This window comes from Rhea pennata, chromosome 16 (assembly GCF_028389875.1).
Source record: "Rhea pennata isolate bPtePen1 chromosome 16, bPtePen1.pri, whole genome shotgun sequence".
In the NCBI taxonomy this organism is placed as follows: domain Eukaryota; kingdom Metazoa; phylum Chordata; class Aves; order Rheiformes; family Rheidae; genus Rhea; species Rhea pennata.
This window is the reverse complement of record NC_084678.1, coordinates 17,935,470-17,962,980: the sequence shown is the minus strand read 5'-3', so window position 1 is coordinate 17,962,980 and position 27,511 is coordinate 17,935,470. Positions and strand designations below refer to the sequence as shown.

The following is a 27,511-nucleotide window of genomic DNA, read 5'->3' as shown; positions in this document are numbered from 1 at the left end:
TCCTACACACGCAGGGGACCTTGCTGCTCCTCCACAGCCACGACACCGGAGCTGCCTGTTCCCAGCAAAACCGGCCAACCCCGGCGAACCGGAGGCTACTGCGCTCCGCGGAGAACGCAGCCGCTTCGCACCCTCGCTGTGCGAGCAAGCCGTTTTCCGACCACCTGTCCCTGCCTCCCACCCCTCCTCCTCAATCTTCCTATGAACTTTAGTTCCGAAATAGCCCGAGACTGGTTCTACAACGCCCCGAGCAGCCCGCTCTCGCCAGGGGACCGGCTGTTTACGTTCCTGTCTATCTTCAAACTCTTCCCACGACGCTGTGTCTTCCTGGAGTGCTCCAGCCGCTGTGAATTGCATTTCAGTGACAGAGGTGCTGATGTCGAGTGGCATATTCTATTTTTCAGGGTTTTGCAAATCCACTGTGTATCTTACAAGTCTGTCATAGTGAGCGCCATTCCCTGGGACCTGGAAGTCCTATGGCTTTTCCTCCTCCCTTGTGAGTAATTTATTTTCTTTACTGACAGCTAACTATTGACTTTTCTTTCTCCTGAAGATGAGGTGTCCTGCCTCATTAGGTTTGAATTAGTTTTATCTCTAGACTTTCCTATTACTAAGCTCTCATTTTGGTGCCATTATTTGATATCTATTTTCTAATTTTTTCATCTATGTCTCCCTATTCTCCAAATATTTTTTCAGATTTTTTTCCCCCCATCAGCTGGCAAAGCTATTTAATAGACACTGATGAGAGACCTGCAAATAGTGATCAGAGACCTGCATGGAGCGACCCAGTGCCCAGGGCAGGGGGATGCAGCCGGCGGCTCGCGGGGCGAAACGCGAGGACGTTTCCCCGCACGCCTTCTCCCTCTGCGTTCCTTTAGCCTCGGGCTGCTCCAGGCCACGCTGGTTTTCTTAAGCGCGTGGGTCAATACAGCAATTAAAATTCTTCCTGTGACGCAAAGACGGTGCAGTGCATTCGCACGGCTGTACGGGGCTCGCTCTGAGCAGAAACGCGGCCGGCCCGGGGCAGGGGCAGGGGCCCGTCCTCTCCTCCGCCGCGTGCGCAGAGGTGCCGGGGACGGAGCTGGAAATCGCTCACGTCTAGGCAGGATGATGGCCAGGAACAACCTTGTCTGCCCTCCAGTCTGCCCTCCTCTCGTCTCAGCGATCCCCGCGCTGGCGCTGGCACGGGCTGCGATGAGCAGGAGTTGGAGCATTAACGCCTGTTTGGAAAGCTGTTCTGGGGAAAAAGAAAAAAGAAAGAAAGGAAAAAAAACTTTATGCTCATGGATTATTCGAGCTCTTTTTGTGCAGTTGAGGGGATTAAGAGCTGGAGTCTTGACTCAGGCACAACAGCAATGACCATCGCCATGGCTCAGGGGCCTGGGAAGAGCTGCAGTAGCAGCTAACTGCACAAACGCACACTGGGCTGAGCAGTTGCTGAAGGAAAAATACTGTCTCATGATCCACGATCTAATGTTCAGCATGAAGAGCAACAGCAATGTTGATATTTTACCTGGAAAAGTCACAAGATCAAACAGCAAAGTAGGATTCAAAACAACATTTTAGGTAAAACGTCAAAATTTCAAAGAGCAAAGAAGCTCTCTGATGTCAGGGTATCAACTCTGTCATAACCAAGCACCGAGAGCAGCAGAATGAACCAGGGCAGCGCAGCGGCACTTTGCACGGGAAAGCGGTCCGCAGCGTGCGGCTTCCCAGGGCCGCAGGTTCGGGGCCCGGCCCCGAACCGCTCCCGCTCCCAGCCGCGGGCCCCGGCAGCAGCAGGCGCTCCGCCGGAGCGGAGAGCCAGCGAGAGCTTCGCCGTCGCGCTGCGAACGCCGCTGCGAGTGGGGAAATCCAGGAATTTCATAGAGGAAAAAAGTGTAATGAAAGTACAACACTAGAAATTACAATTTATCTGAGAAACGTTGGCTGCTTACCTGCAGATGGCAAATCACACTGTGGGCAGAAGTAATGCCTTCCTCCACTGACAGCCAGAGCCCTTGATCCAAGATCTGTGGCATGAATAAATGCACCTTGTATTATATATTATTTTAATGTACCAGCTGCAGGGAGATTGTGTTCTGCTTCACACGCCTGACAGGTTTTCATCCTTATTAGCAAAATTTGCTATGGTAAATTGGAAGCAAAATAGGATTGTTTCACCTTATTTCAAGGTGGCACGTGACCCCGGCCTCGGTGAAGTCCACCTTTTCTCAGCGGTCAACGCGGGCGGCGATGCTGCTGCTCGAGGGGGCGGAGGGCCGGGAGCCGTGCGCAGAGCCGCGCGCTTGAGGGGTTGCAGCGTCGGGGGGCAAAACCGCCGCCGGCGCGGTCTGCGCGCCGAGCCGCTCCGCGCCGGCAGGAGCGCCGCGCTCAGGACGCCTGGAAGCTTGTCCCGGCGAGGTGCCGCCTGCAAGGCGGGAGCGATCCTGGAGGCAAAGCTGCGACAGAGCCTGTCCGAACACGCCGCCTAACCCGGAGCGCGCGAGGCAGGCTGGCCCGGCCCCGGCCCCGGCCCCCGCGGCCGTGCCTGCGAGGTGGGAGAGCTGCCAAGGCACTTTCGAAGGGTCTTCCACGTTTGCAGAAGAGCGAGGAGACGGAGGCGCGTGGGCGCTGCAGGAGCGCCGCGCCCGGCCCTCCGCCGACGTCCGCGCGCTCGCTGCAAGACGCGCGTGCCGGGGACGCCGCTCTCCCTTCCGTCTCGGGGAAGCCTGGCGGAAGTGCAAAGGGAAGATCGGCTGTTCCCCGGGCGGGCCGCCGCGCGCGCGGGCTGCGCCTCCCCGGGCTCCCGAAACTCCGCGAGAACAGTAAAATTCACCCCCGACGCGTCTCCGGGCGTGAGGCAGGAGCCGAGGGCCACGTGCACGGGGAGTTAACGGGGGAAAGAGCCTCATTTCACCGCGCAGAGTTTTTGTGTTAACGAGGAGGAGACGGAAGCCCGATTCCCGGGAGGAGAAGCCCTGTATGGCAGCGAGCTGACCTGCAGTTGCGTTTCCGGTACAGGTGTCGCGGGTGCCGCAGGGACGCCCGCGGGCAGCGGTGCGGCTGCTGGCTGCAGAGGCCGGTCGCAGGAGCGAGTTCGCTTGCCCGACCCCAGCTGCTGACTTGCTTGCGAAAATAACACGGCAAAGTACTACCAACTGCAGAATATATAATTTGCAGCACAGCCTACAGCACTGTTTTTAGGCTGATTAATATTCCGCACACTGCTGTGAAAATGAGAAGCCAGACAGAGTTGTCCTCCCCTTTCTGCAGCCATTAAGATGCCAGGGCCACGGCAGAAGCAAGAAAACAAAAACAAGACTCACTCTGGGCCAGGCTGATGCAGGGTCTTTTTTTTTTTTTGAGCCAAAACAAGATACTTGATCCCCTTTGGGTTATTTAGCCTCCTCTGTAACCTGTTTTCTTTTTCGCTCTGGAGGTGACCAGTGCACTGCCCGCTGGTCCCGCTTTCCCACTGGGACGGTTTGAGATGGGACAGAGGCTGGTGCACGACGGAGCAGCTCATGAGCAGGGACAGCAGAGGAGAGACAAAATCCAAGGCTGCTGCCTGCAGTCGGTGCCTTCAGTTTTGCATTTTGTGGGCCACAATCATCGCCCAGCGAGTCCAGACCTTGTATTAATGCATAGTGGTAATGGGAGGCGGGTGGACGGCAGGTTGCCCAAGTAAACCTGACAAACACGAGTGCAGGTAAGTGCTGCCAGACGAGGGAGGGGGAAACGCTCGCCCTGGGGTGCGCTTCTCCCGCCGGCACCCGCCATTCACTGGTTCCCAAAACCCCAAATCCCCAAAATAAATAAATAAATTAATAAATACCCTTCATTAATAATAGATGCTAATAACAGCTCGAGCCGGAGCAGATGGCGGTGGGGAGATAACTCAAGGTGCAGACTAGCATTAGCAGCACGTTAGTGGATGAAATGGCAAACTGCAGTTCAAGCGCAAATGCCAGCGGGGAAAGCAGGTCACATCCCTCGCTGGGCACCCGGCGCCGGGACAGAAACGGCCCCGACCGCCGGGACGCGCGCGTGGAGGCTGCTCCCTGCGAAGGGACGGGCCCCGCGGCGGGGCTGCGGCGGCTCCCGCCTGGCCCAGCAGAAAGTGGACCCGGGCGCCTGGCTGCTCGCTGCCGGGCGCTCGGACTCGCTTGCAGCGTGCACGAGCCATCTCCGCTGCAGCCCGGCGAGTCGCTCCTGCAGACTTGCTCCTCCGAGCCGCAGACCAACGGGAAAACACATCGGGCCCTGATTCATGTAATCATCTTTTACACGGGTGTTGGCGAGCTGCATTGACGAGGGGAAACGGCAACAGCCGTGTCCACATGCGCGGCGCTCTCGCGGCCGGTTCTCGCTCCTGCTGGGTTCTGCCCCAAAGCAGCCAGTTAGTGCGGGGGCTCGGCCCTTGCCCGCCTCCGCGGCAGGGTCCTTGTTAACGAATTTCCCGTTGTTAAGGGAAAGCGGCCGCGCGGGCGCGAGGGCTGCCGCGAGCTCTGGCGCCGCCGTAACCGGCTCTGGCTTTCCACCTCTCTCCGACTGCAGCGATAGCGGAGAGCAGAGGACTGAGCGGGATCGTTTTTATAATTAGTCCCTCATCTTGGACCGCGACCACCTCGGCGTGCAGTTACCCGCAGCGCGAAATGCTGACTCTCCCCTTCAGCGGGGAAAAGCTCCCGCAGGCTGCCGATCCATCGCTCGCCTTCGCAGGCGCCAATTGCTCCTGCAGCTGATAGCAGAGAGCAATAAGAACCCCCTTGCAAATGCAAAACTCCTTTGGCGGTTTGGAAAGCGAACCAACCCGTGTGCTGAATGCAGATGCAGAAACCCCCTTTTTATTGTAAAGAGGATGTGAATCTGCCTTACCCACGATGCAACATGCACCAAATCCACTCGGAGATTGCAAGATAGGATCGCATTTATCCTGATCATTTCAAAGTGGGAATGTTTGTACAGTACACATTCGGATTAACTTGAAAGCCTTTTTTTATTTTTTTTTGCCTGTTTTTTTAGCAGTATAAAATCACTAGAAACAGCAAAATTTATTTTTCAAGCAGTCAGCAAATCAAAAAGCAGGAGAGCAAAGCTAAAGAGTCGGTCTTTCACCCGAGCCGAGCCCCAGCCCCAGTCTGGGGGCTCGGACTCCGGCTTGCACGAGGACGGGCCTGGAGGGGAGGCCGGCGTCTTTGGAAGGGAACGCCTCCGCGACCGCCCGCGCGGACCTGACCGCCGGGGACGCGGCAGGGCAGCGGCGGAGCCCAACCCTGAGCCTGGCAGAGAGACCGAATTCGGGGAAGGCTGAAATGTAAAGCTGAAGAAACGGTGTTTTTTTTTCCTTGGCTGTATTGCCTCTATCTTCATTTTTATCCTCTGAGCGTCTTCCTCCCTCCCTCGTCACAGCGCGCTGGGGCGGCCGGGGCACCTGCGGGAAGACCAGGGCTGGCAGCGCCACGCTGGCAGCGCGGGAGCCGCTCTGTCCCGCTCCGCTCGGACATGGGCATGGACATAGGTTGGGACGTGGGCATGGACGTGGGTGTGGATGGGGCATGGACATAGGTACGGACATGGGCACAGAGGTAGTGTGGACATAGGCACAGACATGGGCACAGACATGGGTGTGGACATGGGCATGGGCACAGACATGGGCACAGACATGGGTGTGGACATGGGCATGGCCACAGAGGTAGTGTGGACACAGGCATGGGTATGGGCACGGACACGGGTGTGGACATGGGCATGGGCAGAGACATGGGCATGGGCACGGACACGTGCATGGGCACAAACATGGGCACAGACACAGGTGTGGACACAGGCATGGGCACGGACATGGACATGGGCACAGACATGGGTGTGGACATGGGCACGGGCATGGGTGTGGGCATGGGCACGGACATGAACATGGAGATGGATATGGGCATGGACACGGGTATGGGCATGGACACAGGTATGGCATGGGCACGGACGTAGTGTGGACACAGGCACGGACGTGGCCCTGGGGAGGGGCACCGGCCCCGGGCCGAGCCCCACATGAGCCCGATGACTTTACCCCGTGGCGTGCCGGACTGCTCCGAGGAGGCGGCTACTGGCTGCTGCCAGGACGGATGCCTGCGGCTGGAGAGAGGACGCGGTGAGCGTGCAGCGCTGGCCCGGCACCCCCGCGCCCCGGCCCCGGCGGTGCCTGATGCGCCAGCTGGCACGAGCAGCCTCGGCTTTACCGGGAGACACGATTTAGCACCCGAGGAAAACGTCTCCTGGGAACTGGGACTGCTTCCAAGCGTTCCTTCCCTCTATATATCACCCTGCGCTCATACGGAGCTTAAAGCTCTTCCAATCACCTCTGCAAATATTAATTAATCCTCGCAGCATCCCGAGGACCATTACTCACTCTTGCTAAGTAAATATTATTAAACCCTTTTATGAGAGGTGAAGCAGCTGCTCCAAGGGCACATGGAGCGGCGGGAGGTGTGCGCAGGCGCTGCGGCACGGCGCGCGGGGGCCCGGCCGTGCCGAACCCGGAGCTCGCCCCACACCATGGGCCCCAGCACAAGAGCTGACCACCCCGCGGCTCTGCGGCACACCGGACACCCTGCACCACGGCACACCGGGCACCCTGCACCGGGCACCCTGCACCACAGCGCACTAGGCACCAGGCACCCTGCACCAGGCAACCGGACACCCTGCTCCGAGCACCCTGCACCGGGCACCCTGCAGCATGGCACACTGGGCACCCTGCACCGAGTACCATGCACCCTGCACTGTGGCACACTCAGCACCCTGCACCCTGCACTGTGGTGCACTGGGCACCCTGCACCGCGGCTCACCCAGCACCCTGCACCATGGCATACTTGGCACCCTGCACCATGCTGCGGTGCGCCCAGCACCCTGCACCGTGGCACACTCAGGGCTGGGGCTGCCCAGAGACACACCGGCTGCACGGGGCATCGGCCAACGGCCGGAGCCGGCAGCCGCGGGGACCCGCTCGCTGCGTGGGGCCGCTGCCGGCCCCAGGGCTCCGTCTGCATCCTCGCTCTGGCCCACGCAGGTGCCAGCGGGAGGAACCCGACAGGGTAGAACTCACCCTGCAGCAGCCAGGCGAGGAAGGCGCTTGGGAAAGGGGAATTCTGCAAAAAACAGGCGGGTGGGAGCAGCGTTAGAGTCCGTCTGTCGCCGCTGCGGCGTGAGGACGGGGCACGGAGGGGGAGAGTCCCGGGGGTCCGTCACTGCAGACCGCGTGGGCACGGGCCGGTGCGTCTCCGAGGACTCCCTGAGCACGGCCAGTACCTGTAAATCCAGCTCCACGAATTGCCCTGTCGTCAGCGGCACGCCGGAGAGGGCGGAATGGATTTTCCCGAGAAGCCCAAACGAGGCGATGCCTGCGCAGAGGGAGACGTCCGTGCATCAGAGCGGGGCAAAGCGTCCTGCCGGCCCCGGGCCTGCGGGAGAGCTCCCTGCCCCGAGGGAAACGCGGCATCGCGCCGCAAGGAAACGGGACCGCTGACCACGTCTGGGAAAACCGAGCAGGAAAAACCGCTCAGCTTTCCTGCAGGCGTCAGACGTGCCGGGGTCCAAAGGCTCCTCTGCAAACCACTGCTCAGAAGCCACCCGTGTCCCATGGCACGGGAAAGATTTGGGGCAAATAGAGAAAACGTCCCATGGACCTAAACAGCAAACACAGCCACGAGCGACTCGAGCCCCATGCAGCTGGCAGGAACCAGCCGCCCGGCTCGTGCGGTGCAGAGCGGAGCTCACGCGTGGGTGCAGAGTGGGGCTCTCCCACGGGTGCAGCGTGGGGCTCATGTGGGTGCAGAGCAGGGCTCTCCCACGGGTGCACCGTGGGGCTCACACGTGGGTGCAGAGCGGGGCTCTCCCACGGGTGCACTGTGGGGCTCACACGGGTGCAGAGTGGGGCTCTCCCACGGGTGCACCGTGGGGCTCACGCGTGGGTGCAGAGCGGGGCTCTCCCACGGGTGCACTGTGGGGCTCACACGGGTGCAGAGCGGGGCTCTCCCACGGGTGCACCGTGGGGCTCACACGGGTGCAGAGTGGGGCTCTCCCACGGGTGCACCGTGGGGCTCACGCGTGGGTGCAGAGCGGGGCTCTCCCACGGGTGCACTGTGGGGCTCACACGGGTGCAGAGCGGGGCTCTCCCACGGGTGCAGCGTGGGGCTCACGCGTGGGTGCAGCGCAGGGCTCTCCCACGGGTGCAGCGTGGGTGTAGCGTGGGGCTCCCTCAGCAGCGCACCGTCTGTGCAGGATGTCCGATGCCTGCGGAGGGGGCTAGACACGTAAAACTCATGTGTCACTACCAAAATCAATATACAAAAGCAAAGTTAGCAACTTACGGTTGAGAAAGTGCAGCTGAACATTGATGATGCTGAACCAAATGTTCACTAATGGGCAAAACTGCAACAGTAACAAGGGGAACAACCTCGGTGAGCGTATTGCGGTGCCGCCGCACCGCTCGCTAACATCGCCCGAGTGTCACGGGCTTTAAATCAAGACGCAACAATCAGCTCCTAGGACATAGTTTCCTCCACAGAAAAAGAGCAATATAAATTGTTCAGCTCGCTTCTCAAAACGGCAGAGATTCTGTTTAACAGAATAACAGATTTTCTAACAAGCACCTTTTTTCCTAAGTGACGCTGTCACTTCTGTTTACCGTACCTCCTCAGTACGAGAAAGCATTTCAGAAAGCAATTGGTTACAAATTATCCCGTAACATTGCATGATGGAATTTGAATTACTTTTAACAAATAAATTCTGACTGTAAGAAAGATCAAGGAAGTTTGCAGAATTCAGTTATGGGATGTGGATGTGTGTCTGTGCATGCACACATGCATATATATTTATATATGTGTGTGTGTATATACATGTACATACATATATATATATATATATATATATATATATATAAATGCTAGACCATTATGGAAAGAGCAGTAACTTCAGCTAAACTGCAGCTTCTCGTAGTGAAGAGATTTGCCCAAACTCACCAGCGCAGGTAGGAAAGACCGAAGAGAAGAGTTTACCAAACCACTCACTATATTGGTAAAGAGGCTGGAAAGGAAAAAAGAAAAAGAAAGACAAAATCAAACTAATATCACAGACTTTATCAGAATACAGGTCTCAGAATCAAGATGAATCTGAAATATGCTGCTGGTTTGCAGTACCATGAGCACCGAAGACCAGCACAGCATCTTCCGTCATCTCTGATGGCAAAAGCTGCTGCAAGCTTACAGCTCCCCCAGGCTTTAGCAGGAATTATAGATGCTCAGGACTTTTAATGGCTGGTTATTAAAGTCTGACCGTTAACAGGTAAAGCTGTGCTTGGATCTCAGACTGAAATGTTGCCCCACTACAAACTCGCAAGGAGCCAACACAGGGCTAGTTCTGCACATTACTGTAAACATTTCTATATGAGTATACCAATATCCAATTGCCTTTCAGGTTTCTCAAAAAAAGTGACTTTTCCGTGAGAAAAGTCCATGGTTTCCTCAACGCTGGATAATGGAGCTGTGCATGTTGCCACTGAGGTTTTCTTTGAATTAACCTGCTCTTTGATGTGCTGCACAGCCTGAAAGCTGGAAATTAGAGCCCAGCTGGGCTGCTCCGTGGGCTGCTTCCCCAGGGGAGCAAGAGAGAGACAATCCAGCATCCAGTGGGAAATTCATCCCTATGCTGACGGCCCGAGTCAAGCCCACGTGAGCCCGGGACGCTGGCCTCGGCTCCGGTCCTCGCCAGTCGCCTGGACGGTTCTGACTGAGAAGCTGTAAAACGTGTTAAATGAGCACAGCGCTGCGGGATATTCCTCACACTCACCCCCTCCGCAGGTTGACCTTCAAGCCCCCAAACAGGCTGCCACAGTCCTTAATGACCAGTCTGAGGTCCCCAGGTGTGTCCTGTGTCAGGGCAATGTGTGACGTGATGTTTGCTTCTACCGAGGATCCACTCAGAAAGAGAAAGATTCTGAAAAACAAGGACGTAACTGATGGAGCTGGGCAGGTTATGAAGAAAATCAAAGTAACACAGAAAAGCACCATCTGTGGCTGAGTTACAAGCTCGGGCTCAGCTGGAACAGCACTTTTTGTCTCAGGATTTTCATCAGGCCCCTGTTTCTACCAGGAGATCCTCATCATAGTCCCCGTGTGCTAAGAACAGGCACAGAGGATTTTTTCCAGGATTATTCTGACTTCAGAAGGAGGAAGGACAAGTTTACATGAAAGAGCATTTCTGGCACTGTGCTTCCAACACCTTGTCTGCAGGATGATCACTGCCTCCACGGGCTTCTCAGGGTCAAAATCTGGGCCCTGGTGAAGTCAACAGCTTTGCTGTTCTCTCAAGAGAATCAGATTTCTAAAGAAGCACTGGAAGAAAAATCATAACAGCTCCAGGGATGCATGCAGTGTGCAACCTCCTCTAAGAGCCAATATTTATTTTCTGAAAATTCCTTTATCATGGTATGCGCAAGTTCACTGGCTTTTCAAAGCACTGCTCTTCCTGCAGAAAGGACAGAAATACGAGACCTCTGGACTGTTCAGGTATGGTCACTAACAAGCAGACGATGGCCTTTCAGCAGAAAATACCTGTTGCCTTTAATAGCCTGCTGCTTAGCTGCAAGGGTGAGGGAATGGGCTGACTGGTGACCTCAGATTCGCTGAACAGAAGCTGCTGCTGCAAACTTTGAGACCATGCTTTAAAAGAGGAAAGCTGGAAATTTCACCGAGGAAAAGGCAGGAAGCACAACGCTGAGCCTTTCCTCGTGAGCACCTCACTCAGCGTCTGCTGCTGTTTCTCCAGCACGCTGAAACATCCCATCCTACGCCAGCACTGTCGGACCTTTCCATAACCTCACTCTGTTTTACTTGCCCACCAAACTCACCCTGGCAAGTTAAGCGTCAGCTTTGAATACAGGTTCAGTACAAGCTCGCCCCTGGGAAGCACCTTCCACGACGCTCGGATGTTTTCAAGGTTCAGGACCTTCAACCTGGAGGTTGAAACCAAAGCAAGCCCGGCTTGAGACATGAGCCAGACGGTCTGGCAGCTGAGCCATGACTCAAGTTTGCTGCCAAGCAGAGTCAGCAGGAGCAAACCGCCTGCCCCGTGTTTCCCGAGATTCACCCCCTGCGCACCCTGCCCCCGGCACGCTACCATGTGTTAATCACTTAAACTGTTCCCAGTACGGATATTCTCGGTTAGAAAAGCATAGAATCACTGAAAAGCGCAGGTGAGAAAGGGCTAATCTCTGCTCCAAGAGGAGCTAACATCAAAGCTAGATCGGGTTGCTCGGGGCTGTGTCCAGCTGAGTTTTGACTGTCTCCAAGAATAGAGATTTCCCCCACTTGGTGCCCATCCATCACTCATGGAGAGACTTCCTCCTGTGTCCAGCTGGATTTTCCCCTGTTGCAGCTCCTTGTGTGAGCTGCCAGCCTGGGACTGGTATCTTTTATAATGGGATCTGGTCCTGCCCTGGAACACCTTTTTATGGGAACTCCGCCTCTGGAAGTTATCGGTTACCCTTCAGAAAGCTCTAGTGGAAGCAGGATTTACCACTAGTCTCTTAGACAAGGACCAGTGAAGTGTCTGATATCATTTACTAAACTTAGTTTTAAAATATTCGGCTAGGCCTTCAGCTCATACAAGCTTTTCCTGTCTCAGGGAAGCTGATGGACAGGCTGAGGACCTGTGATGAGCACCACAGCTGTGCTTCTCCTTTGACTTACCAGTCAAAGCCTTGTGTTGACTTTTGAGGGACTCCACCACCCAGAAGTCCTTCTTCACCTAGAAGTCCTCCTTCACCCAGAAGTCCTCCTTCACCCAGAAGGCCATTGAGACCAAGTAGACTTCCATTGCCTAGAAGACCTCCTTTTCCAAGCAGACCTGTGCCAAGCAGATCCTTCTCTCCAAGAAGACCTTTATTGCCAAGCAGGCTACTGCCGAGGAGGCCGTTACCAAGGAGGCCTTCCCCACCAAGGACCCCTGTGCCAAGCGGACCGCTTTTGCCAGACTGTTCTCCTGCAACAGTCAGACCTTCATTACCAAACTGGCTTTAATAGGCAGAAGCTGTCCTCTCCCAAGCACACCCATGCCAAGTAGACCTTCCTCACCTAGGAGGCCTGTGCCAAGGAGTCCGGCTCCGTGAGATCCATTTCCTGCACCAGGGAGGTCTTCGCTTCCTTTTCCACTCAGACTTTCTTTGCCAAGAAGGCCCGTACCGAGTAGCCCACCTTCACCAAGAAGGCCTGTGCCAAGCACTCCGCCTTTTCCGCCGAGCAGACCTTCACTGCCGAGAATACCAGTACCGAGCAGGCCTCCTGCACCAAGAAGTCTCAGTTACTCATTAGACTTTCGTGTTGGGAAGAATTTCATTGACAAGAAAGTAGGGTGACCTCCCCAGCCACTGCTGGACTGGTCTCTGCGGCAGGGGAGGTTTGCCTTTTTGTGCAGGAATATCTCTTCCAGGTTCATTTTCATGTCCCGCTTCAGACAAAGCTGCACTTTGCAGCGGGTCTGTGCCAGGCCCATCTTCCTTGTTCAAAATGCATCTTTGCCAGTGAAAAAGTTACTCTGTGTGTCTTTGCTGAAAAGTAAATCTTACGCACCCAGCAGGCTGAGGAGCTTTCCTTTGGGCAGTAGCGCAGACTCACGCACCCTCATCGCCAGCAAGGCCTGAGAGGGGCATGGCTTCGCTGCCGAGCTCCGTCTGGGGCATACGAGCTAAGACCCCCATCTGGCATCAAAATATCAGTGTTCTGCCCTTGCCAAACAGTCCTGTGGCCAGAAGATCTCTTGGTCAAAAAGACCTGGATCCTGGGCACTTGGACTGCAGCATGTACCTGTCTTAACCCCGCTCCCCATCATGCAGAAGATCAAAAAAAAAAAAAAAAAAAGCTAAAAGAAAGAAATGAAAACGCGTCATCACACCTCATGTACTCCATCCCCGCCAGGTTTCGTGCTGCCACTCCCTCGCTGGGTCCCAGTGGCATTTCATTCCCACCAAAACAAATATTCTGTTGTATCTTTCTCTCTCAGTTAAACATCACTGTAAATGGAACAAATCTCTCTGAAGTTTCTCCTCTACAAGGGCGACTCCGTGCTGGGAAAGTCAGGAGATCTCCCATCCCGCATGGCATGCCACTTGTGCAGAGCACGGGGAATCCTGCACCCTTTGAAGCCGAGGGCTTTGCCGTGGGCGTCTGCGGGATGCGCTCGAGGCACAGACACTTGGGACTCAGCAAAAACAAACAAATGAAAAAAACAGGAGGAAGAGTGAGGGGGAGGGATGCTAATCTGCTCTGGGTGAATATTTGCTTTTGAGCTGCTCTTGAAGAGCTACTTCTTCCTGGCCCCCTGGCAGGGGATGCTCGTGAGGGCTCTTGGCTCGTCGGCGGTCGGTTCCCTGCGCAGCCGAGCCTGCAAGGAGCAGGCCACCGACGTCCCTGGGCCACCACGGAACACAGAAATCCTTTGAACTCACCATGTCCAGGTCGCGCTGGGCTCAACCCAAGAGCGCTTCCCAAGCTGAGGAGGCCCTGGGAGGCGGGCAGCAAGCCCCAGAGCACGGCGAGGCAGCAGCAGCTCAGCATCTCCCGCGCCGGCACCTGCCGAGAGCCACGTCAGCCCGCGCACCGCCGCCGGCGCGGACCCCGGCGAGGTCCATCGCGTGCCTGGGCGGGCTGCCCCGGCGCGGGGGAAGCCGGAGCAGCGCAGGGACGCTCTGAAGAAGAGCGCGACATTCGAGCAGAGCAAGGGGCGAGGAGACGAGACGGAAAGACCTGATGCAGAGAGAGACGAGTCGCTTCAGCCTGCTCGGAAAGGACCCTAAAATAAGACCACCTAAAGGAGCACAGCCAGCTAAAAAATCACACGTGCCAAAATCATGCCCTTCCCTGCATTATGAGTAACACTTTACATTTATTAAGGCTCAAAGAGCAGCCAAAATCAGATTCACTTTTCCATGGCTGGGTTGTTTGTTTTTTTCATTTTGCTCCATTCAGCTTGTGAAAAGAGCCCATTTTTTGCGTATTTGATCTGCTTCTATTCAAAAGAAATCACCTTCAAGGACCTCAAGTTCTCACATCGTTTGGTCTATTTGCGGTTGCAACCATCGCTGGGGAATGTTTGTTCATGCACATAAATGTGCTTGCAAAGAAAATCAAAAAAGGCAATCACTAAAGCACTTCTACAGGGCTCAGTTTTAACAAAACATTCGCCTGTAAATCCCACCTCATGGCCCAAATAAGGCTGGCATTGCATCCGCAGTGAATGGCAACATACACTCCGCATATTGCAGCATTTCAGCACTAAGAAATATTATTTAGGTCGTACCGAACAACTTCTTTATATCTGTTCCAGATACTTTAAAAAATCCCTTTATGACAGTTCTTGGCACAATTAAACTAGACTTTAATTCACTAGACTGTCTTTTACATTCTCCCTTTGATCAGCATGTAATGATGCACAGCTCCTGTAGCTGTGATTATTGAACAGAACAGAGAGATAGAGGCTTGAGCAGCTTCGATTGAAAATTGTGTCAAATAAAATCAGCAGGATTTGTTGGAGGGTCTCTGCAAGACGTGGGCAGCATTGTAAAAGGATGCCAAAATGGTTTTCAGGTCTTTTAAAAGAGCTCTTGGAGAGAATACGTGACCAGTATCTGTGCCGTTACTTAGCCAGCTCTGCCTGGGTATTTCGCCTTCTCGGGCACTTGCGAAAACCCACGTGCGAGATGTCCAGCCCACGTAAACGTGCGCAAAGCTTGGCAGATAAACGCTTATTCTGCACCAGCTGAGATGAGATCTGGCAAGTTCAAAACTGTTCTGAATGCTGGGCACCAAAGGCATAAAAAAAAAAAATCCTCCTCATTGCTGCTTGTTTAATCATTAGAATAAACCGAACAACAACAAAAATAAATGTGGAGTTTGAAAAGCAAGAGCTCTACTAGCTTTAAAAATTAATTTTCATAAATGATTAAATGCTGCTACAGAAATCAAAGGAAAACATCATTAAAATTCTTGCTTTGGGGGCTGAGCTGTGCCCTGCTGCAGGTCGCCGGCGGGAGGGCGAGCGGCGCGGCGGCGGCACCTCTTACCTGGCTGCCTGGGTCGCGCGGCGGCCGCCCACGGCCTGCGCCCGCCGCCGGCGGAGCCGCGCTTTTATACCCTGCAGCGCCAGGAATGAGGAAAGGAAAAGCAGGGACGCGAGTCGGCACGAACACCCTTCACGGGCCGCGAGGTGTGCCGGCGGCTTTCCGCAGAGGCCCCGTGGCGTTTGCCAACTCCGTCCCCGGGGCCACGTCCCGCCGGCTCTCGCACCTGCCCGCGGTCTGCTCCCGCCCTGGCCCCCGGCCGAGGCCTTCTGCCCAGCCTGGCCCCAGCACTGGGCTCTGGCTGCCTGCGTGCGTGGGACCCCTGGGAGCCCGGAGCCCCGGGAGCCCCACTGGGAGCCTGCACCCATGGGAGCCTGCACCCATGGGAGCCCCACTGGGAGCCTGCACCCGTGGGATCCATGGGAGCCCTGCCAGGAACCTGTGCCCGTGGGAGCCCCACTGGGAGCCCCACTGGGAGTCTGCACCCATGGGAGCCCCACTGGCAGCCCCATTGGGAGCCTGCACCCATGGGAGACCCACTGGGAGCCCCATTGGGAGTCCCACTGGGAGCCTGCACCCATGGGATCCCGCACCCATGGGATCCCCAGCAGGAGTCCCACTGGGAGCCTGCACCCATGGGAGCCTGCACTCATGGGATCCCCAGCAGGAGCCCCACTGGAGCTTGCACCCATGGGAGCCTGCACCCATGGGATCTCCAGCAGGAGCCCCACTGGAGCCTGCACCCATGGAAGCCCCACTTGGAGCCCCATTGGGAGTCTCACTGGAGCCTGCACCCATGGGATCCCGCACTCATGGGATCCCCAGCAGGAGCCCCACTGGGAGCCTGCACCAATGGGAGCCTGCACTCATGGGATCCCCAGCAGGAGCCCCACTGGAGCTTGCACCCATGGGAGCCTGCACCCATGGGATCTCCAGCAGGAGCCCAAGCTTGTTAGTAATGGGGCAGGTTTCTTTTTATTTTGGGGAGGCCCCTGGGGCACAGCACCACCCGGGCTCGGCAGCCTGGGCACGCCGAGCCCGTCCCACAGCCGGGTGGGCGAGGAGCACCGAGCGCCGCAGCCGCCGGCGCGGGCGGGAACCCGGCGCTTTGCAGGGACGCCGGCAGCACCGCGGCTCGCCCGGGGCGCAGACCCGCCCGCCGGGTCACGGCCTTCGGGAGCGCTCGCAGCGGGGAGAGGCCGGCGGGGCCCTCCGGAGAGCGTGTGCTCCCGCAGGGTCACCTGGGGCGGCTTTGCGTGTCTCCGAGGACGGCGCCTCCCCGGCCCCCCTGCGCCGCCCGGCGAGCACGGAGCGCCGGTGCCGGGCTGCTCCGGCACCAGCGATGCACCCGCGGCTCCGGCACGGGCAGCGTCCGCCTCCTCCCCGCGCCTGCACCGCGGGGCCGACGCCAAGCCCTTCCCTTATGTTTCCAGAAAACGTCCTTTGCGGTTATCGTCAGAAAACCCAACATCCCGCTGTGGAAGGAGGCTGAAGAAACGCACGACGCCGTGAAACCCGTGGGCAGACCCACCGGCCCTGCAGCCACCCCGCGCCCGCACCGCCGCTTCCTCGGCTGTCGAGGAAGGGGGGAGCAGGGGATGAGAGCAGCCACCTCCTCCCCACGCAGGCTGATCACATCTAACGGAGGTGATCTGCAATGGCGAGGAGGCTTCAGGGCAGCGGAGCCGTCCCGAGGGCGATCCACGGATCCCAGGGCAGCCTAACCCTCACCTAGAGCATTGCTTTCCATTCCAGCTTTTCCTCTTGCTTCTGATTCTGTCTTTTCTACTTCTATTTCATACTGTCCCAATTTTACTCTTGTATTAAAATATGTGTCTGTGTATGCATGTTTTTAATTTCTTTACCTAAAAACTTCAGATTCTAGAGACTGCATGTCATGTTATCGGAGCATTTCCCTTTGATAAGAGCACTTTCAGGTTCTCCAGTACTTTAGTCATTCATCCCACAAAACAGCTCATGACGGGCTTTTGAGGGCCAAAACAAACTCTGAGATGTGGGAATTTCCTGTTGAAGATGCACAACATTTTCCAGCAAACTCTGCTGGCAAAGCGAGCGGAGTTTTTCTGGGTTTGCCTGGGCCGGGAGGGGCAGGACGCGGTGGGAAAGGCAGCAGCGTTGGAGCCGGCCCAGGTGCCTCCCGCAGCGATGGCGGCTTCAGGGCTCTAGTCCGAGGACCGCAGTCCTGCAGAATGCAGCTGAGGCTCGGGAGCGGGCCGGCGCGCAGCGGAGCCGCGCACGGCGCTCAGCGCCGCAGCACCTCCCGGGCGGCCCCGGCGCCGGCTGCGGGCCGGGAGCGCTGCGGGCCGGGAGCGGGCGCCCGCTTCCCAGCGCGGGCTGCAACCCGCCTCCCTGGGCCGGGCGCCCTCCCCAAAGCCTGTCCCTGAGCACGGCTCCGGCGGCGCTTCTCCCCCGATCCGAGGCGAGGTCCGCCCCGGCCCTACGGCCCGGCGACTCCGCAGGCCCCGGGTCCGAGCGGAGCCGCGGCCGCCCTCGGCTGCAGCGCCGGGGCCGGTCGGCCGCGCGGCCGGGCGCACCGCGCGCTCCGAGGCACCGCGGGGGCTGCGGGAAGCTGATCTTTATTGGAGCTGAGCGCGGGACAGCAAAACGCACGCGTGTCCTTCCGCGCGTTCACGAGGCCCCAGCCGACGGAACCGATGGTTTCTTGCCGTGAGTCCATGTGCGGAGCAGCGTGGGCAGGATGCGGCCCCTCCGCAGGGCTCGTTTCGCTGTGCTCAGCACCCCGAGGCCCCGCTGGACTGTGCACCGCTCCGGCAGAAGAGGTGCAAAACGTGGCTCTCCATTTCCGTGCGGCATCCTGGCTCATGCCGATAACACAAGCAGATCCTACAGGAGCCAACGGGAACGGCGTTCAGCTTGCGTGGTTACACGCTCCCCCCGCCGGCGGCCAGCGCAGCCTCCTCGCCCGGAGGAGCAGAGGCGGGGTGCTGGGGTGCGCCGGGAGGAGCAGAGGCGAGGTGCTGGGGTGCGCCCAGAGAAGCAGAGGCGGGGTGCTGGGATGCGCCCGGAGGAGCAGAGGCAGGGTGCTGGGACGCTCCGGGAGGAGCAGAGGCGGGGTGCTGGGGTGCTCCGGGAGGAGCAGAGACGGGGTGCTGGGATGCTCCGGGAGGAGCAGAGGCGGGGTGCTGGGGTGCGTCCGGAGGAGCAGAGGCGAGGTGCTGGGGTGCTCCGGGAGGAGCAGAGGCAGGGTGCTGGGGTGCTCCGGGAGGAGCAGAGGCAGGGTGCTGGGGTGCGCCCGGAGGAGCAGAGGCAGGGTGCTGGGATGCTCCGGGAGGAGCAGAGGCGAGGTGCTGGGGTGCGCCCGGAGGAGCAGAGGCAGGGTGCTGGGGTGCTCCGGGAGGAGCAGAGGCAGGGTGCTGGGATGCGCCCGGAGGAGCAGAGGCGGGGTGCTGGGATGCTCCGGGAGGAGCAGAGGCGAGGTGCTGGGGTGCGCCCGGAGGAGCAGAGGCAGGGTGGCGGGATGCTCCGGGAGGAGCAGAGGCGGGGTGGTGGGATGCGCCCGGAGGAGCAGAGGCAGGGTGCTGGGGTGCGCCCGGAGGAGCAGAGGCGGGGTGGTGGGATGCGCCCGGAGGAGCAGAGGCAGGGTGCTGGGGTGCGCCGGGAGGAGCAGAGGCAGGGTGCTGGGGTGCGCCCGGAGGAGCAGAGGCAGGGTGCTGGGATGCGCCGGGAGGAGCAGAGGAGGGGTGCTGGGATGCGCCCGGAGGAGCAGAGGCAGGGTGCTGGGGTGCGCCCGGAGGAGCAGAGGCGAGGTGCTGGGGTGCGCCGGGAGGAGCAGAGGCAGGGTGCTGGGGTGCGCCGGGAGGAGCAGAGGCAGGGTGCTGGGGTGCACCGGGAGGAGCAGAGGCAGGGTGCTGGGGTGCGCCTGGAGGAGCAGAGGCAGGGTGCTGGGATGCTCCGGGAGGAGCAGAGGCAGGGTGCTGGGGTGCACCGGGAGGAGCAGAGGCAGGGTGCTGGGATGCTCCGGGAGGAGCAGAGGCAGGGTGCTGGGGTGCACCGGGAGGAGCAGAGGCGGGGTGCTGGTATGCGCCCGGAGGAGCAGAGGCAGGGTGCTGGGGTGCACCGGGAGGAGCAGAGGCGGGGTGCTGGGGTGCTCCGGGAGGAGCAGAGGCGGGGTGCTGGGGTGCGCCCGGAGGAGCAGAGGCGGGATGCTGGGATGCGCCCGGAGGAGCAGAGGTGGGGTGCTGGGGTGCGCCCAGAGGAGCAGAGGCGGGGTGCTGGGGTGCTCCGGGAGGAGCAGAGGCGAGGTGCTGGGATGCGCCCGGAGGAGCAGAGGCAGGGTGCTGGGGTGCGCCCGGAGGAGCAGAGGCAGGGTGCTGGTATGCGCCCGGAGGAGCAGAGGCAGGGTGCTGGGATGCTCCGGGAGGAGCAGAGGCGGGGTGCTGGGATGCGCCCGGAGGAGCAGAGGCAGGGTGCTGGGGTGCTCCGGGAGGAGCAGAGGCGAGGTGCTGGGATGCGCCCGGAGGAGCAGAGGCGGGGTGCTGGGGTGCGCCCGGAGGAGCAGAGGCGAGGTGCTGGGATGCGCCCGGAGGAGCAGAGGCAGGGTGCTGGGGTGCTCCAGGAGGAGCAGAGGCGAGGTGCACCCAGGAGCCGCGCCGCCGGCCGCCACGCACTCACCTGGATGACGTCCACGTCGGCGTTGGTGAAGTCGATGTTGAGCAGTCTGGGGAGGGGAACGCCTTCTGCGAGGATGCCTGCGGGGCAGAGCTCTCCGTGAGCACCCAGGCGCAAAGGGACCCCGAGGGCTGCTTTAACTCCCCGCCTGCGGGTTTTGCCTCCCGCAACCCTTCCGGAGTTCCCACCCTCCGTCCAGCGAGGGCACGGCTTCCTGGAGGGCTGCGTGCCCCGAGGCTTTGGCAAAGCCGGCCTTATGCCCCCGGGGGGAGGCATCAGCTGCCCGCGCCCTGCCCGCCTCTCCCAGCGCCTTGACTTCCTTGCGTCTGCTCCCTTCCCGACACGCTGCCGTTCTTACTGCTAATTAGTTCCACTGGCTCCTACTGCACATTGCGGGGGTAAATTAAAAGTGCCTAAAATGCCTGTGTGGCGCACGGTCTAGCGTCAACGGATACACGGCCGAGGGATCAAAGCCTCCTTACTGTTCATCGCAGGCAGGAAGGCGACATCGAAAATCCTGCCAACCAGCGTCTCCAGGAGCGAGGTCTGCAGCAAGGAGAGGGTCAGCCGCGGCGCGGGTCAGCCCGGCGCCGAGCCGCTCCCGCGCCGCATCGGCCGGGGACCCCACTCCACCCGCCTCCGCCCCACGTCGCAGGACACGGGCCTTTCTTTAAACATTTACTGGGCGACTTGTAGTCCAAAAATGCCGCCCCTCCGCAGAGCGGTTGCAGCCAACCGCCCTGCAAACCCCCCGCGCCTGGTCTCCACGCAACCTGGGAACGGAGACCCGCGGGATCCCCCTGCGCTTTGATTTTTGTTCCCTACAAAACACCAGGCTACGCCAGGTGCATCACTAGGAGACGTCACGGATATGACAGAATATTTTAAGCATACAGCAAGGAGCTCCACAGCCCTCCTTTTTGTTTTTTTTTTTTTTTTTTTTTGGTTTTTTGATGAAGAATGACAAATTGGAAAAACCCTCCGCGGAGGAAGGAGCCCCCGTTCCCGGAGGACATTCCTCTCCGCGGCATTGGCGTGAGCGGGCTGGCTGGGGCCCAGGAGCTGCTGGGGAGTTAAAGCGGATGACGGAGTGCACGGCCGGCCCTGCGCCGTGCCGTGCCATGCCGCACTGTGCCGTGCCATGCCGCGCCGTGCTGCACCGCGCCGCACCGTGCCGTGCTGTGCCGTGCCATGCCATGCTGCGCTGTGCCACCCCGCGGAGCTCGGATATCGAAATCGCGTCAGCGGCGGCCGTGCGCGGCTCTGCCCAGGCTAACTTGCCGTGCTTCCCAGCTACCCGCAGTGCAACACAAATACACCGGCTGCCAGTACAGATAATTCCTGCTTTGTTCACCTCTGGCCCCGTGCATCCTGACGGCAGTAATAGGGATTGTTCTCCTATTTCCCTTTATTATTTTTCACACTGATTTACGGGATTTTGCCTGAAAACTGCCAATGGATCAAATGGGAATTTGGAAAAAATCCACTTCCAGAGTGAAAGAAAGTTTCTACTACAAGTACGGCACAAGTTGCACCGCGACAGGCCCTTATTTCTCCTGAACCAGTATCTATCAGCACTTTTTGCTTCCCGCAATAGATTTCACATATTGCTGAAGCTGGCTGTGTTCTTACATCAAAATCACCAATGGAGGAAGACACCAAGGAGAGATCAGTCCTACGGGGGGAAAAGAAGCAGAAGCGAGTAAAATTCGGGTAGTTCCTTTGATGGTCTAATTCAGCCAGTTTCCTTATCCGCACCCAGCCCAGGCTGGTCCCCTGCGAATCGCCCCGTCTCACCGCTCCTGGGCTTGCGTTAGAGTGTGGCCGGCCACAAACTGACACCGATTTAACACCTACTTCTCAAGGCTGACGCTGATCTTCAGTTTGTGGTCTTCAACAGAAAACTGGGCCAGCAAAGCAGCATCCTGCAGGCGGGGAGCAGAGGGGTCAGAGCGGGAGCCGGCTCTGCCGGGCCTTGCCCCGTCTGCAACGCGGGCCTTTCCACCGCGGATGCGTGTCCACGTTTACGGCACCCCTGCGTCCGGCAGAGGGAAGGGGAGGACGGGCAGCAACCGTCTCACCACGGGAGGAATTTCTGCATGAGTTGTTCCTTAATACCCACAATGTTCAGGAGGCAGAGGGACTTCTGGACGTCCTGTGGATGGATCACCATCACTTCGGCTGTAGCCGTGAGCTGGATCACACCTTTGCTTTTCTTTAAGGTCACCACTGGTGCTTCAGGGACCGCAATTTTCAGCAACAATTCGTGTGATTCGGGGTACGCCTTGAAAACCTGTCAGCATCCCAAGGGAGAGCGTTTGGTGGCAGCAGCACACGAGCTGTTGACTCTTGGACAGGCAGAACAAGTCAGTATGAACCAGAGAGCAAGCTGCCTACTGGGACACCTGGGGTCAGCAGGGCTCTGCGGGGGCCAGGTTCACGCCAGTCGAGCCAGGCTCTGTCACTGATTTAAGTGATTTCAAAGCAGCTGTGAATTCAGCCACCGTGGAGGCCCAGGTCAGGACGCCTTGTCCTGGGCAGAGGACCACCGGCAGCCCCTTCGCTCGTAGCTACGAGGCTCATTTGCGACACAGGAGAAGGGCAAGAGGACAGGGTGATAAATCAGGCTCTGGCCTGCTGCAGCTTTCAGTTTTCAAGCTAAGTCAAAGCTCCTTCAAGTCCACAGGACTCAGCGATTTGAGTATGAGATGATGCCGCCGAGCAGGCGAGGCAGGGAGAGCTCCCCTGCCTCTGGATACTTCTTCTCTTACCGGCTTATTTGCAGCACAAAGTGGAAACTGAACGCACTCACCGCAGGGATCAGGGCTCCCAGGGTCGATGTTGTTAGCGGTGGAAGCTCAGGAAACTGTTACAGACAAGGAGGAGACATTACGTTGGAGTGTGTGTGAGGATTTTCAACAGGTATCTCCTACTCTGCTGCAGGGATGCACCTGAGCCAGTTACCAGACAGTTCTGCGAGTCTCTCTTTTGCCCAAGATAGGAAAATTCCCGACAAATGGTAGATATGTGCTAAAGCATTGCAAAGTAACACCAGTTTGGTGATCCCCCTTAATCTCTCTGAACTCCAGAGCTAGGCAGTGTTTCCCCGGCCCCGTCCTGGCAGCTCTGTACTCACCATCCCGCTGGAGATGTCCAAGTCCAGGGCACCTTGCCTCTGCAGCACCGACATCACCGAGCTGAGGAAGTTCACGGACAGGCCCAGCTGGGAGGAGCTGGTGTCCGGCATGGGTGGCAGAGGAGGCATGGGGACCCTCGGCGGCGTGGGGACAGCTTCTGGTCTTCCCAGGGGGTAGTCAACCAGGCCCCCGGCCGCTCGCCCGACTGCAGTCTGCAATTACCGGGGAGGAAAGTTCAAAGCTTCGCGGACGGCTGCAGCGACACTTGTCACTGCGCGCACAACCGGCCCGCGTCAGGCTCCACGACGTTTCCTCCGGCAGAAATCGCCGCGGTGCAGACGCCAGCCCAGAGCCCTGAGGCCGCGGCGGGGCCCAGAGCAGGGCGCGGGGCCGAGCTCGCCGCCAGGGACGGCGCGCGGAGCCGCTCCAGCACCGCTGCAGAACGCCGCACCGCCTTCGTGTAAGGGCAAGAAGGGGAGAAACAAGACTTACGTTCAGATCTATTTCTAGGAACTGGCCGGTTACCAGCGGCAGGCTCGATACGGTGTACTGGATGCTTCCCAGTAAGCCCAGGGGCACCAGTGCTGGGTGGAGAGAGAGTGAATTGGCGGTTGCCTGCTGACTCAGGGCGTAGCTCCCACCTCCCCACCCCCCCCTCTTCTTCTGGAAAAGCCCCTAGATTGCAGGGGGACTGGGAGCAGCAGCCTGCCCACGGGGCCGCTTCGCCCACGGGGTCCGAGCGTCTGCTCCGCGCCCCGCCGGCAAAACCATCGCCCTGAGGAGCAACGTTTGCCGCCGCCGGAACCTCTGCTGCGGGGCAGAGCTCGCGGCCGCCCATCGGCGCCCAGCTCCGTGCGCGCGGAGGCCCTTCGGTTAGCGAGCGAGGGCTGGGAAAAGCAGACCTGGGCCGGGAGGAGGATGAGGACACATGTCCCATGTGAGCCGGGGCTCTGCCCCGGCTGCCGTCCGGGCGCAGGTCCAGGCACCGAGCGGCGCAGGGACCATGGGATGGAGCCGGCCGATCCGCTCTCGCCGCCCGGGGTGGGCGCAAGGCGCTTCGGGGCCGGCGCCGAGGGCAGGGCCGCGTGCACGGAGGAGGGCAAGGCGCGAGGAACAACTCACAGTTCACGAGCCCCAGCTGGTCGCTGACGAGGCCCAGGGCGACGTCGACCGCGGGGCACAGCTGCAGGAGGTGCCGGAGAGGCGGCGCGTCGGCGCTGGAGCCGCACAAGGACGCGCTCCAGCAGCCCGTTTGCGCCTCGTTTCCACTGGGAAAGCGGAGCGCCCGACTCCCGGGCTCAGACCCCCCCTTCGCAACGCCACAACGCTGCTGGGCTTGTGTCAGCACGGGGTCCGGCCCCGGCAGCCTGCAGCATGTCCAAGCACCAGGGCCAGGACGGGGTCCGAGGAGCCTGTGTGGGCAGGCTGGAGAGATCCTGGGGTTTGCAGGAGGACAGCGAGATCGGGACCCATAACACGGTCTAGGAGATCGTGAGAAGCTCCTGGGCGTTGGCATAGACCCGCACGAGCCCCTTCGGCCCTGAATGCCCGAGGAAGGAGCAGCTGTCCCCAGGTAGGCAGCGATGTGGCCCGTGTTCCCCACCGATCCCAAACCACCGGAGCGGGCTCAGCAGCCCCCAGGCTCCTGGCCCCACTCCCGGCAGCAGCCTCCCTGCGGGACAAATCACCTCCCAAACTAGCTTCTGCAAGGACGACACCAAAGCTGGACCCCGACTCTGCTTATGCGAAGCTGCACCATGAAGGGTTTTTTGGACTTACCAGACTAGGAAGAATTCTGTTCAGGACACTTGCCAATAAATTGTCCACAATTGGGAGCAGGCTGTGGAAAAATACAGGAGTATCATTAAAAAAAGGGGGGAAAAAAATGCTGCAAAGCAAATGAGTCTTGTTAAACAATTCCCTGTGAATATCATCCAGAGCAGACCTCCCGGAGCAACGCGCTTGCAGCAGCAAAGTGCATCATGTATGCTTGGATTTTGCATGAGATATAAGTCTAATTTGCATCCCAAAATAGCCGGTGGGAAATGTATTGCTGCCTTTTACGTATTCCCGCGCAGCCTGCTCAAAGGGGAGGAAGGAAACCTCAGCCCAAGCGGTTCCTGCGCGCCGCCCCCGCGGAGGAGGAGGGCCGGGGACGCCCCGCGCCCGCGGCGACGCGGTGGGAGCGGCGCGGGGGCCCGGCCGGGGCGGGGGCGAAGCCGGGCGCTTACCCGCGCAGGAGCCGCACTTTGATGCCGCCGAGGAGCGTGTCGCAGCGCTCCACCACCAGCCGCGGGTAGCTCGCGCCGTCCATGGTGAGCCTCACCCTGGACGTGATGTTCACGTCCACCGCGATGTCGAGGAAACCCAGGAGGCTGCGCGAGGCGGGATGGAAGCCCTCAGGGCCACCGCGGCCTCCCAGCCAGCGGGAGCCGGCCACGAGGGGACGGCGCGGCCTCCGTGGTGGCCACCTTCACCCGTGCTGCTGCAGGAGGACGCCTCTCCCGCGGCCTCCTCGCCGTCCCGTTCGGGTGGACACCCGTCTCCTCCGACCAAAGCGAGCCAAGGATGGCCCCATCCGTCGCGGCCCGGCACCCCAGCGCCTGGGGACGGGGGCCCGCTCGCCTGACCTACCTCCTGGCGCTGATGGCCGCCCTGGTGCGGAGGTTGAGGTGGAGGCCGACGCCGGGCAGCAGCCGCAGCGACACCCTGGGCAGCGTCAGCTCGACGATCCGCAGCCTGCGGCACCCGGCGAAGGGGCGGTCACGGTCCGGGCTCCGCAGCCGGCCCCGCGCCCCGCGCCCCGCGCCCCGCGCCCCGCGCCCGTCCAGGCAAGCCACGGCAGGAGCCACCAAGGTGTCTCCGGTTATTCTCCACTTTTGTCGGGTGCTTTGGGCTATTCGCCTTGCTACCGCTGTGCGTCAAGCGACCGGGAGTTGGCAGGGGAAATCTGGCAGCGCTCGAGCACCGGCCTGGGGCGCGGGGCCCGGGGTGCAGCTACCCTCAGCCTCTCCCCGTGTAGCTCGGCGGCCTGTTTCGCGGCCGGCGATGCAAAGCCCGGCGGATTTCCTGGCAATGCTCGCGCCGGGGAAGCGTCGGCTGTAAACCAGAGCCGAGCACCCGCCAGATCCCCCCCACGGCTCCCCCTAAACCGTGCCCGCCCGGCAGAGAGCTGCACGCCGCGCGTCCTTACCCCGTGAGCCCCTGGACGGTGCTGAGCAAGCCCCCCTCGCCGAGGACGCCGAGGACGCCGCCGCCGCCGCCCAGCAGCCCTCCTCGGCCCGGGAGGCCGCCGGAGCTGCCGAGGACCCCCGCGGTGCCGAGGACGCCCCCGTCCCTGGGCAGGCCTTCTGGGTCCAGAGCTCCTCCGGCCACCCCTGCGGGGACATCGTGGCCGGCCACTGGCCAGCCTCTGGGATGCGGGATGTTTCTGGGGGCTCCTCCGTAAGGGTCTCCATCATCTCCTCCGCTGAACAAGCCACCAGCCACCCCGCCACTGCTGGCATCGTCTCGCGCTCGGAGCAGGCCACCGGTGAGCCCCCCCAGCAGCCCTCCACCAGCTCCACCCAGTAAGCCGCCAGTAAGGCCACCAAGCAGGCCACCAATTCCACCACCCCCAAGCAAACCTCCACCGAGGCCACCTAGCAGATCCCTGCGTCCGTCCGCGGCGGGACCGCCGTTCCCGAGCGGCACGTCGCCCAGGGCGCCTTGGAGAGCGTTGCTGTGCTGGAAGGAGCCTGCAAGAGCTGGAGACGTTGCACGCGGTCAGCCTCCAGCGTGGAGCTGCTCTTGCAACCCGTGCAGCCTGCTTTTGGCCGGGAACGCACGCTGCCTCCGCCCCTGCGCGCACCATCAGCCGTCGCGCCGCCGGGTTGGGCAGCGGATCGCGCTCTCCGTTAACACCCCTGCTCCTCACCCTGCTGGTGTTTTTACTGTCTGTGCTAGGATGGAAAAGGGGCTCTGGGACCGTTTAAGCTCTAGGACGGGAGGCAGCCCAGAGGCATCTGTCTGCAGCTCCTTCTAGGAGCCCAGCCAGCTAAAATCTTCATTTAAAAAAAAATAATAAAGCCCAACTCCGTGTGCTTTCAGGGTTTGTGCATGCAAGCATCGCTTCCCCGCGGCGCTCCCTCCCGTCCCGGTACGACGGCGTCAGCCCCGCGGTCCGCCGCTCCCTTTTCCCGGGTCCCTCCGAGAGGAGGCTCGTCGACTCACCGTCGCTTAAGACGCCTTTATGGACCCTGAGGACGGCGTCCCCGGACGGCTGGCTCGGGGCCGGGGCCAGCAGGGCGCAGAGGCTGGCGACGCTCAGCGCCTCGAGCATGCTGGCTGCTCCGGCGCGGCCGCGCTCTGCGGGACCGAGGCCGCCCTGGGCAGGGAGCTCGGGGCGCGCGCGCGAGGCGGGCAGCGGGGGCGGCCGACCCCCGCGCGTCCGCGGCCCGCGCCGCCCGCCTCGCCCGGCCGACACGCTCCTGTCCGGTCGCCGTGACATAATTTTCAGCCTCCCAAACGAGGTCGTTAGCGACAGCCGCCCGCGCCAAGATGCAGCTGCGCCGGCGATGCGTGCCTGCAGCAAAGCCCTCCCCGCCTTTCTTAGCGGCATGCTTTTACCTTCTAACAGCAGCAATAACAACGGATTTAAGAAGAT

The 27,511-nt window shown here is 60.0% G+C and overlaps 1 protein-coding gene across 1 annotated transcript; it reads right to left on the bottom strand.

Annotated features, from left to right (window-relative positions):
• Positions 1–17,660: 17,660 nt before the first annotated feature.
• On the bottom strand, positions 17,661–27,187 carry LOC134147971 (BPI fold-containing family B member 4-like). Its single transcript, XM_062589569.1, has 15 exons — positions 27,079–27,187; positions 26,060–26,612; positions 25,501–25,605; positions 25,098–25,241; positions 24,646–24,706; positions 23,989–24,049; positions 23,359–23,450; positions 22,866–23,078; positions 22,542–22,595; positions 21,852–22,022; positions 21,587–21,654; positions 21,362–21,404; positions 20,212–20,275; positions 19,733–19,809; positions 17,661–17,944 (listed from the first exon to the last, which is right to left on the bottom strand). Exons 1-15 carry the CDS (start codon positions 27,185–27,187, stop codon positions 17,921–17,923), a joined length of 1,839 nt encoding a protein of 612 aa, XP_062445553.1. The 3' UTR covers positions 17,661–17,920.
• Positions 27,188–27,511: the final 324 nt, after the last annotated feature.

What these genes read in the sequence shown, in the direction of transcription:
- LOC134147971 (XM_062589569.1), bottom strand. Translation starts at nt 27,187, where the DNA reads ATGCTCGAGGCGCTGAGCGTCGCCAGCCTCTGCGCCCTGCTGGCCCCG. An exon ending in CCAGCTGGGGCTCGTGAACT is followed by an intron (nt 23,451 to 23,988) that starts GTGAGTTGTTCC and finishes CTCTCCACCCAG; the next exon opens with CACTGGTGCCCCTGGGCTTA. An exon ending in ATCAGCGTCAGCCTTGAGAA is followed by an intron (nt 21,405 to 21,586) that starts GTAGGTGTTAAA and finishes TTCCCCCCGTAG; the next exon opens with GACTGATCTCTCCTTGGTGT.